The sequence below is a fragment of the Hylobates moloch genome, unplaced genomic scaffold (genome assembly GCF_009828535.3).
Source record: "Hylobates moloch isolate HMO894 unplaced genomic scaffold, HMol_V3 SCAFFOLD_10, whole genome shotgun sequence".
Classification (NCBI taxonomy): Eukaryota; Metazoa; Chordata; class Mammalia; order Primates; family Hylobatidae; genus Hylobates; species Hylobates moloch.
The window spans coordinates 88772589-88784628 of record NW_026652285.1 but is presented as its reverse complement, the minus strand read 5'-3'; the positions used below and the strand labels follow the sequence as shown (position 1 = coordinate 88784628).

Genomic DNA, 12040 nt, shown 5'->3' with positions numbered 1-12040 from the left:
TGGCCTAACCTCTTTTTATGTCTTTGTTCTGGCTGAGGTTTCTAGAGTTACGAAATTGGTTAGATTTCCTCTCCTTTGTAAATTCTGCATCTAGGGGCATGACTTTGGAATTTTACTTCTATTAGGCCTTGCTGTCTGAACAGAAATTTCAATTTTAATGTCATGTAACAACAACAGCAATGCAATTATGACAACTACAGCAACAACAACAATAACAAATAATACTTACTGAGTGCTTAACTTGTTCCAGGCCCCTTACTTAATCCTCACAATAACTCTTTTATATTGGTACTATTATTTATAAAGGGCACACTAATGATGCTGGACTTTGATTGTTCAGCTGAGAAGTTCATATTGCACAACACAGAAGTGCAGGCCTTGCTAATGGCATTTCAGCTGGCTATTTTCCCCTTCTTAAAGATATTTGTGTGGGTCCTTGAGTCAGGCCTCAGAGCAATTGCTTTCCTCCAACAGGAGACAGTAACTCCGCCTAAGAAATGATCCAATTTCAGTAATTCCTGGGAGGCCATTGCTGTAATAAAGGCCGTTCTTTATGATATAAAAGTCTCACCCCTTTCCCCTCTCCCTTAATGTTTCTAATTTGAGCCCCTCTGGTCCCTGTGGAGCTTTTAAATGCTTCAAGTGCAAACCTATTGCCAAAGCAAGCCTGTCTGACTAGGGAGGCAGCGCCCTGCACCGTTGCCGAATATTGAACAAACATCCGTGCAGCTTTGGCTCTCCCAGAAGCCCTTAGTCTGATGCTTTGTTTTGTTTTCTGGATGAGGGCAAGCGGTGCCATCACCTCCTGCCGAAAAGCCCTGGCTGCCCTCCCAACAAGGAGTTGTCACTTCAACTGAGGCTTTTTTTTTTTTTTTTTTTTTTGGTGGCAACAAAATAATACCCAGCAGGAATTTGGGAGGAGAAAAAAGAGAGTTCAGTTGGCAGGTTCTCAAATGAATGGGTTGTAGTGTCATTGGAACTGAATTGGGCTTGAAACCCGACATGATCCTATTTTGGAAGCATTGTTCAGAGGGATGGGAAATGTGAACAGAGGATAAGTCTCTTCAAAAATGTTCTTTTTCCTTGGCCTGTTAAAGACACCGTTTTTTAACCTAACTCTCCCATTCACTTAATGGCAAGGGCCTACACGAAAACCTAGAGAGGGTCAGAGCAACTGGAAAAGTGCTCAGCTATTCATCTGTTGACCTTTTGATCAGAGCACTAATTTTACTTTGGGAAGAGGTTGTATATTGACTACAATCATTTATTAGTTATCGTCCTTGTAATTTACTAATTCTGGCTCTTAGGTTCATCGATGCTTGGATAAGGCAGCACAGGGTACATATGTTTACTATATATTTAACAAATATTTAAAATATTTTTGAAAGCCTGCTGTGTTCCAGGTACTGTGAAAGATGGATATGGGATCAGCAAAACTGATGCTGTCTTTTCCTTCATGTAGTTTACAATCTCGAGACATTAATAGGTGATACAGAGAATAGGATGCTATGAGGATCTGTAATATGAAACCTTAATAGGTCAGGTGCGGTGGCTCATGTCTATAATCCCAGCACTTTGGGAGGCTGAGGTGGGCAGATTGCTTGAGCTCAGGAGTTCAAGACCAGCCTGGGCAACATGGCAAAACGCTGTCTCTACCAAAAAATACAAAACAACAACAACAACAAGAAAAAAAAAAAAAAAGAAAACATTAGCCAGGTGTAGTGGCATGTGTCTGTGGTCCCAGCTGCTTGGGAGGCTGTGGCGGGGGGATTACTTAAGCCCAGGAGGCAGAGATTTCAGTGAGCTGAGATTGTGCCACTGACTTCAACCCAAGTGACAGAGTGAGATGCTGTATATACATATATATATAAATATCTTGGTATACATTAGTGGCATGAGGAATTCAGGGAAGGCTTTTCTGAGGAATGGGCATTTGAACTAAGACCTGAGGGATGAGTGGAAGTTAGCCTGGAAAAGGCAGGGCTGGAGATGGGGTGGTGGAAAGAATTCTGTGCAGAGAGAAGAGCCTGTGCCAGGATTGAGAGAGGCAGAGGGTATATGCAAGGGATTTAGCCGTTGTAGCTGAACTAGGAGGAACAGAATAAGAGATCCAACTAGAGAGGCAGCATGTTGTCTAGATCCCACATTTTCTATGTTCTGTCTTAAGGGTTTTGGTCTTTAACCTAAGAGCAGTGAAGTGAAATGGAAGTGTTTTAAGCAGGAGAAGAATATAAGGTTTGCCTTTCGAATAGATGACTTTAGCCACAGGGTAAAGTTGAATCAGAAGCAATTAGCTTTTGCAATTGTAATGTCTACAGAGGAATAATTAATGGAATGGCTAATGGTGTTCCATCTCACCTCTCATCTATATCATAACTTAGGCGTGACACAGTCTCTAAGAAACGGATCACTGTTAATACAAGTGCGTGAGACTTAGAAATAAGTCCCTTTCCTTATTTTGGTCATAGGTTTCAATGGGGTTGGACCAGATTATAGCCCTCCTTCGGCAAAACTAACCCTTAAATTCAGCTGTAAATTCTATACTGCTACTGTGGTGCAATTTTCAGCCAAGATTGTGGGCTTTTAACTGCACCAAAAGGGATGATAGATTTAAAAAGCTGAAGATTTATTGAACAGAAGCAGACTAGCAAAGATCTATAGATTATTGTGTTGTTAAATGGATAGTTATATCTTTAACCCAATGAGTATGAATATTTGTTTGATCAAGGGAATTTTTACTCTTAGCACCAAGTTATATTTCTTCTCAATGAAATTATGTGCATATAGCAAGGTGCTATGGGGATCATGCCATCTGTGCTTTAAAATATGAGATAACATGAGATAGTCGTTTAAATGATAAATTGGTGATTAGAAGACTGGGATTGTGTGCTGAAAGGACTCACTGTGTGACCTTGGAAAGTCATTTTCCTTCTTTGGGACACACTTTTCTCTCTTTAAAATGTGAAGATTTGTACTAGATCAGCATACCAGTGTGTTCTTTCAATAGTTTTTGAAATCCATTTTATGAAGAAAAGATGCCCCACTCTAGTTTTTCTCCCTGGAGATTCACAATCTAAGCATATTGATGGTGCATTTGATTCCACAATTTTTACATTACTTAATCCATCATACTTCCATATTCCTGTATGGTTGGATCATTCCTCTGAAACTCAGTTTCCCCATCTATAAGCTAGGTCAAGAGCAGGGGTTGCCAAACTTTTTCTGTAAAGGGTAAGTTAGTTAATATTTTTAGGCTTTGTGATTATAGAGTCTTTGTTGTAACTACTCAATTCTGTCCTTGCAGCTATTCACAATAAATAAATGAAAGGGGGTGGCTGTGTTCCAATAAAACTTTATTTACACAAGCTGGAAGGGGACTGGATTTGGCCCATGGGCCATAGTTTGTTGACCTAGGCCAGAGCGTGGGCTAATGAGTCCCTAGTGTCCTCATTGCTCTGACTCTCTTGACCTTCTCCCCGAATGGCTATTCTCTCCCAAGTTTGAAGTCATCTTTCCTCAAAACTATCCCTCTGGTCTACAAAAAGTCATCATCATCTTCTTTTGAATGGTCTGGATATAAGACTGTCTCTAGCTGCTGGGATGCCTTCTTTACACTCTTGTTTTGTTTGTCTTAGTAACTGTCCTTCTTTAGTCCCTGTGAAGGATTGGTTAACTGGAATTTTCCTTGTCTTCTCCCCCAGAGCCTTTGATCTGATGCTCATAAGCATTTGCTGACAGCCAGACAGAAAAGGTGGAGGCCAGATTCCAGGCCTGAGGGCCCAAAGAGTAATGAATGAAGGCTGCGTTTATTTGTATTTCTAATTGGCAAGTTCATTTCCAGATCAGCTGCATGTCACTACAAGCCGAGAACAAGAGCGAGAGACGACTCTCCTTTTTCTCCCCGACATCAGGGCGCGGGGCCTCTATTTCCACTGAGGCAGGAGCTTGCCTTGACATTACTAGGCTTCGCTGAAGCTGCCAGATGGATTAAGCTCTGTCTCTTAGTATAAAATTACCATGTTTTACCACTCAGATTATGCACTGCACATCTGTGAGGATACCATTCTCATAGTCTGTGATGTAAAAGGAACCCTCTCGGTTGTACAAATCACTTTGCTTCTTCAAGGTTTTTAATATAGCCATAGAACCCTTTATTTTTACAAAATCTTGTATAGAAGGCCAGTGTATAAAAGAAATAAAAATGAAACTGCTTTGTTTGAAACAGAGATGAGAGTTTAGAGCCCTGCCTGCTCAGTTTCCCTTTTTTTCTATACAATCAATTGCTGTGGTGCTTCCTAGGATCCCGGATTCTTCAGAAGAGTTTTGGAGTCTCTAGACTAGATCGTGAATATAGTTCTAGCCATTCAGAATTCTATAATCTCTCTGGCTGGGTATCAAATACATCCATCGCACCATGTTCGGCACTGAAAGTGGATAGGAATGGGAGCCATGGCCCCTGGTTTCCAAGAGTTGATAATATTGTTTTAGAGGTCAGCAGAAAATGGGAAGGGAAAATGAACTTATAAATAAGATCTCATAAATAGAAACACTTATTCAGAAAAGAAGGGCTGGGGCAATGAAGAATGACTCCCTAAAGAGAGTAACATTGGAATGGAGCATTGATAGAAGAGATGTGGAGAGGCAGAGGGGAAAAGCAGCATAGAGTGAGCAAAGGCATAGAGGTGGAAAATACTGGTTTATAGATCAAGAGAGATGGCACCTAATGAAGCATGCATAAGTCAGATCTCAGTGTGCACATGAAGAAAGAGGCAGGAAAAGTGTGAACAAGGGAACAGGTAAGCACACACAAAAAAGGGAGAAATGATGTCTTTTCCAGACAGTCCTACCACCTTCTTTCTCATTTGCTATTCATAACTGATTTTGTTGGTATTATTAACCCCATTTCTCAGAATTTATCATTGGAGTCACCTGGATATTGACATTTTCCTAAGGTTGCAGAGGTATTTTCAAGCAGAACTGAGATTTCAGATGAAGTTGGCTTGACCCAAAGCTTGTGTTTTCCTTGTAATATTGGGCTGCATGGAAAATATAGGACTAGATATAAATTTTAAAGGAAGGATATACTTTTTGTAGGTTGACAGAAGGCAGAAAGGAATTTTTGGTTGGGTAAAAAATATCTTTGGATATTTATATCTTGCAAAATTATTGAATAATCATCTAGCCCAACCTACCAACTTTATTTATTTATTTATTTTTCATTCATTTATTTATTTTGAGATGGAGTCTCGCTCTCTTGCCCAGGTTGGTGTGCAGTGGCACAATCTCAGCTCACTGCAACCTCTGCTTCCTGGGTTCAAGTGATTCTCCTGCCTCAGCCTCCTGAGTAGCTGGGATTATAGGTACATACCCCCATGCTTGGCTAATTTTTTTGTATTTTTAGTAGATATGAGTTTTTGCAATGTTGGCCAGGCTGGTCTCAAACTCTTGACCTCAGGTGGTCCACCTGCCTTGGCCTCCCAAAGTGCTGGGATTATTGTGCCTGGCCCCAACTTTACATATGGGAAAAATGAGGGACAGACAAAGCAAGTGGATATTTAATGTAAGTGGTAGGACAATACACCATTCTGGCCTTTGAACCCTCAGTCTGGCAGTCTTTCCAAGGCATCATGAATAAATCACTCTATCATCTTTTTACCTCTTCAATGGATACCAGCTTCTTAGCATCTGCATTTTGTGAGTTCAAGAGTCTGGCCTTTTGAATAATCCTGAGTTTACCTTTCCCTCTTCCTGTTTTGTGCCTCTCCAGAGACCACAGAGCTGGGCAGCAAGAAGGAGCTCAAGTCCATGCCCTTCATCACCTACCTCTCAGGTTTGCTGACAGCCCAGATGCTGTCAGATGACCAGCTCATTTCAGGTGTGGAGATTCGCTGTGAGGAGAAGGGGCGCTGTCCATCTACCTGTCACCTTTGCCGCCGGCCAGGCAAGGAGCAGCTGAGCCCCACACCAGTGCTGCTGGAAATCAACCGTGTGGTGCCGCTTTATACCCTCATCCAAGACAATGGCACAAAGGAGGTGAGCTCCCCTGGCCCAGCCACTCAGTCAAACTTGACCAGCCCTCCTACCTCCTACCCTTATGGACCTTTTGTCCAGGGGGATTGTCATCATGATCATCATGCTATCATCATCATGGTGATTACTAGCATTTATTGGTTCCTTACCATGTTCTAAGTACTTACATAGTTTGACAATACTAATTGTTATAAACAATAAACCCTTAAATCTCAGTGGCTTAATACAATCAAGGTGTTTGTTTGTTTGTTTGTGCAGCATCCCAAATAGATGTTTTTGATTGATGGGTGGCTTTATGAGAAGTAGTGCAGGCTGGGCGCAATGGCTCATGCCTGTAATCCCAACACTTTGGGAGGCCAAGGTGGGTGGATCACCTGAGGTTAGGAGTTGAGAGCAGCCTGGCCAACATGGTGAAACCCCATCTCTACTAAAAACACAAAAATTCGCCAGGTGTGGTGGCAGGTATCTGTAATCCCAGCTACTTTGGGAGGCTGAGGCAGGAGAATTGCTTGAACCTGGGAGGGAGAGGTTGCTGTGAGCCGAGATCATGCCGTTGTACTCCAGCCTGGGTAACAGAGTGAGACTTGGTCTCAAAAAACAAACAAACAAACAAAAAAAGTAGTGCAGGGACTCACCCTGTTCCTTGTGCTGCATTTACCTGATGCTTCCAAAATTGCTGTGGAAGGAGAAAGAACAGGGAGGGCTGCATATCATAGGTTTAAATAGAACAAGCCTGAAAGTGGCACATGTCATTTTTACCTCTCGTCCATTCTATTGATTAGAACTCAGCCATTTTCCATACCTGTCTGAAATGAAGACAGGGAAATGGATTTTGGCTGTGTGCCTAGGAGAAGACATGGGATTGGTGAAAACCTAGCAGTATCTACCTCAGTACAATACTTGCATTATCTCATTTACTCTGCCCTCCAGATCTGGGATTTACTTACATATATTGGTTCGATTCATATGAAATTGCTGACATTTGGCCATTTTTTACTTATAAAATGGCAATTTCATATGGTTCATTTTAATATCATACCCATTTTACAGCTGAGGAAACCTCAAAGATATTAAGTGATTTACTCAAAGTTGGTCTGCTCCAGAGTTTATGCTTAGCCATGAAATTATTGCTCCTCTTTTTCTCTTTTAATTATAGAATGGCAGGGCTTGAGGGGGCCATATGAATTATTGATTCACTGGTTTGCAAACTTATCTTTATGGAACACTTTTTCCAAATGCAATCTTTCTTGAACCTCAATCCATAAAATCAGGAATAGTGATGCCACTATTTCAATGAGGCAGAGGAAGGTGGATAAAGCATCTCCCATTTGATCCCCACTCCTCCCTCTACAACAGCTCCCAGACAGCCCTGGGCCTCCACTGCTAGACCACTGACTAAGTCTAGTAGAACTATATGAATCCTGTGACCCTCCCACAGCATCCTTCTTGGCTAAGTGCTGGAGGGTGTTGAGTGCTCATACAGAGCTTCATAGAGGAAAGAGAAGCCTTAGGAGAAAGGAGGTAGGGAAAGTGTCAGGTAGATGACCTAAGGAAGAAAAGAACATTGTTTGTAATGTTGTTCCACAATTACAACATTGTGTATTGTGGAACACAATAATGTTCCACAATATTGTAAGCCAAACTGTGGAATTTCGACCCTATCCTGCGGGCCATGAGGTGATGATGATGCATGATTATTGGCAGGAGGCGGTTGGGATTAGATTGTGTGGCAGAATGAGGCCTCTGTAAAAAACCCAAATTCCCATCCATGGGACAGCATTGAAATAAAGCGTAGGGTATATATTCAATAGAATATACTACAATAACCGAAATGAATGAGCTGTAGTGATACCTGTCAATATGAAATGAATGAACATTTATTAACTGAAGAAAGTAAGTCCTAAAGATTTTGTTTTTTTTTTTTTTTTTTTTTGAGACAGAGTTTTGTTCTTGTTGCCCAGGCTAGAGTGCAATGGCGCGATCTCGGCTCACTGCAACCTCCACCTCCTGGGTTCAAGTGATTCTCCTGCCTCAGCCTCCGGAGTAGCTGGGATTACAGGTATCCGCCATCATGCCCAGCTAATTTTTTGTGTTTTTAATAGAGATGGTGTTTCACCATATTGGTCAGGCTGGTCTTGAACTCCTGGCCTCAGGTGATCCACCCACCTCAGCCTCCCAAAGTGCTGGGATTACAGGCATGAGCCACCACGCCTGGCCGCAAAGATTTTATATGGCACAACACCCTTTCCTCCCTTCTTTAAGTTAAAGCACACCTACACCTCAAATATACTACCTTTTAGGAATAAATACAGATGCAATAAATATGATTTAAAAAGGGAAGCAAGGAAGTGATGAACATGGGAGACAGGATGATGGTGATCTTGAGTCAGGAAAAGTAAGGTAATGGCATAAGGAAGCATATGTTACATGTAAGTAGTCAAGTTCCTAGCTGGTGTTTTTTTGTTTGTTTGTTTGTTTGTTTGAGTCTCACTCTATCGCACAGGCTAGAGTGCAGTGGTGCAATCTTGGCTCACTGCAACCTCCGCCTCCTGGGTTCGAACAATTCTTCTGCCTCAGCCTCCTGAGTAGCTGGGATTACAGGCGCCCACCACCACACCTGGCTAATTTTTGTATTTTTAGTAGAGACAAAGTTTCGACATGTTGGCCAGGCTGGTCTCGAACTTCTGACCTGAAGCAATCTGCCCGCCTCAGGCTCCCAAAGTGCTGGAATTACAGGTGTAAGCCACTGCACTCAGCTCCTAGCTGGTGTTTTTGGTGGTAGATTTGTGAGAGTTCATTAAAGTTTAAAAAGTTTATTAAAACTAACTAGCTAACTGAACAAATAAATAAAGCCTACCCATGCATGGCTCAACAATGAGCTTCAGTCCTAAACTGAACATTGCAAATAATCTTAACTCTGCGCATCAGAGGTCCCCAAACTAACACCAACAATAAAATACATATGTGTATGTCTCCACACCTCCAACTGCAGGGTCAGAATAGACTGTGAGAATGTAAGAGTAGAATCAAGGAGATCCATAAGGAGGCTGTTACAGATTCCAATAAATAACAAGAACAGGGCCAGGGGCAGTGGTTCACGCCTGTAATCCCAGCACTTTGGGAGCCTGAGGTGAGAGGATAGCTTGAGCCCAGTGGGTTCAAGACCAGCCTGGGCAATATAGGGAGACCCCCCATTTCTAAAAGAAAAAATTAGGCCAGGCATGGTGGCTCATGTCTGTAATCTTAGCACTTTGGGAGGCCGAGATGGGCCAATCATGAGGTCAGGAGTTCAAGACCAGCCTGGAGAACATAGTGAAACTCCGTCTCTACTAAAAATACAAAACTTAGTTGGGTGTGTTGGCATGCCCCTATAAGCCCAGCTACTCAGGAGGCTGAGGCAGGAGAATCACTTGAACCTGGGAGGCAGAGTTTCCAGTGAGCCAAGATCGCACCATTGCACTCCAGCCTGGGTGACAGAGCAAGACTCTGTCTCAAAAAAAAAAAAAAAAAAAATGGCCTGGTGTGGTGGTGCACACCTGTCATCCCAGCTACTGTGGAGGCTGAGGTGGGAGGATCGCTTGAGCGCATCATGCACTCAAGGAGGAGGTCAAGGCTTCAGTGAGCTGTGATTGTGCCACTGCACTTCAACCTGGGCAGCAGAAGGAGACACTGTCTCCAAAACATAAATAAATAAAAATACCTAGTGGTTTGACTAGTGTTGTATCAGTGAGGATGTAGTTGTGTATGACTGGCCTTCCGGGACTTGGTGAATGAGTCTATGAATATCTGTGTTTACTGCTCTGTGAACTCGCCCCAGTGATGGCCTTTCTGGGCCACACTGTCCTCATCTGCAATGAGGCACACTACAAGCCAAGCCACGGGACTTTTGCAATGTGTTCTTGGCACATGCATAGCAATAGATAGGCTGGTGGTGCCTTTCCTGTTTGTGCAGGAGCCAGATTCCCCTATGTCTGGATTCCATGCCAGGTTCCCTCAGCATCACTGAAATATTCAACTTACTGGAAATCCAGTGAGGTCTTTGTGAGGCCAATTAGTGGTGTGTGATCAGAGAATCCCAAGAGTGTGAAAGTGGTCACTAGATGTCACTGTTCTCCTTGCAGGAGACCTGTGGAGCTGGACGTGCTAGTCATTCATTCATTAAGTATCTTTGAGCCCCCACTGTATGCTAAGACTGCGTTATACCCTGAAGAGTGAACAGTATGACAAGTGGATATGGTCTTTATCTTTATGGAGTTCACAGACTTATGGAGAAGACAGATATTAATGAAACAATCACACAAATAAGTAGATTCAAGACTGTACAGAGTACTAGGCTGGTGGGTTGCAAGCGTGTATTAAGGGGCCTTTTGCAGTCAGAGAAGCCTTTCCTGAGGAAGTGACATGTAAAGTGAGCTTTTGGGGTCCAAGTGCATTAAATGAATGTGGAAGACTGGGGTTTCAGAAAGGAAGAGGAGAATGAGAACATTGCTGGTAGAATGCCCAACCTCTGCAAACACCTGAAGAATGAGCAAATGTGACCCATTTCAGGAAGAGAATGAAAACCAGTGGCTGGAGTTGAGACTGGGAGAAAACTCCTTGGACAATGCTGAAGAGAAGTCAGGCAGAACTGCACAACATGTGATGAGGAGCTTAGCCCCAGGGCAATGGGGAAGCCAGAAGTTAAAACAGACAGGCATGGGCACTATCTTCTCACTTCCACTCTCTTTTCCTCTTAGTGATCCTTGCAAAGAAATGTTAGAGCTGAAAGACTGTAGGTGGCTTCCTCCAAGTCTCCAGTTTCTTCTCTCCCTCCCCAAACACAAATGAAAGGCCTGTTTAAAGTGTCATGGCAGCCTAAGGGATGGAGTGCCTTGGACATTTCCAAGGGAGCCAGGTTGCAGTGGGAATGAGTGGGATAGGCCCACTGCAGGTCTGGAAATGATCCTGGAGGAAGGGAATATGGCCGCAAAACAAAGCTGGTGGGAAGAAAAAGCAGCTACTCTCGTTTTGTTTATCATTTGTTTCTCCAACTCTGCCTCTAACTCCCATTACCCTTCCTCCCATGACTTTTCCATCTTTCTACCATCTCTACAGGCCACATGGATACAAGAAAACACTACAGAGCCCTGACCTATAGTTGAGGGGCCTGGGCTTTCACACTGAGTCATAGCAGGTCATAGCAAGTTTTTTTCTCTTTCTGGGACTTTCTTTTCCTACTTCAAAAAACAAAAAACAAAACAAAACAAAACAAAAATTAAAAAACAGATAAGTTGAGTCAGTTTCTTTCTGAGTTTCCTACAAGACACTTTATTTACATGGAAGCAGATAGTACAAGTTCTTTGCTCGACCGACTTGGGTTGGGATCTTTCCTCAATCCCCATTCACTATGTGATGCTGAATGGTGTCTTCATACCTCAGTTTCCACATTTGTAAAATGGGGTCTCACGATCCCTACTTCATGGGAATCAAAAGAGATAATGAATGCATAATGTCCAAAAAGAAATCACTTAACAGATGAATGTTATCTATGATAGTGATAAAAATAATATTTATTTAAAATGGCTCTTTTCTTTTTCTATGTTTTCTTTGGTAACTCCTCTTCTAGGTAGCACTTGAAAACTTTGCTGGTGCCTAAAGTGCTAGGACATGACATTTTAGAATAGGATTCATATTTTGTATGGGAGAGGCCATTGGCTAACCCAAAAGGGCACTTTATAAATGGAGGGCTCTCAGGGGCATTTTCTCACTTTATAAACATTGCTGGAACTTGTACTCTGTTGGCAATGAATATCATAGCTCATTCTAATGCAGAGTGGAAGTTCCTCTGTATGAGAACCCCCGACCCCTGGAGCAGAGGCTCTGAGTAACATCCTGAACCCCATTTTATGGCACAGTTAGGGACTAACAGAGAGAGAATATGACATGCCTGAGGTTTGTGGGGTATTTTTGTCCTCTGATTCTGGACCAAGGTATTCTCAATGGCCTTGGGGACCATTGGACACTAGCTCCT

General features: G+C 42.6%; 1 protein-coding gene and 1 long non-coding RNA gene across 7 annotated transcripts in view; one reads left to right on the top strand and one right to left on the bottom strand.

Moving 5' to 3' along the window:
* The window catches only part of ASTN2 (astrotactin 2), a 1008266-nt gene that overhangs the window by 762868 nt on the left and 233358 nt on the right, over positions 1 to 12040 (top strand). For all 6 annotated transcript variants that reach the window (XM_032164975.2, XM_032164974.2, XM_032164972.2 and 3 more), the window contains one exon: positions 5768 to 6033. In XM_032164975.2, the coding sequence (XP_032020866.1) occupies positions 5768 to 6033 (266 nt within the window). The remainder of the gene's footprint in view (positions 1 to 5767; positions 6034 to 12040) is intronic.
* Positions 1 to 12040, bottom strand: part of LOC131384514 (uncharacterized) — a 62757-nt gene that overhangs the window by 1368 nt on the left and 49349 nt on the right. The gene's annotated exons all lie outside the window — the stretch shown is intronic.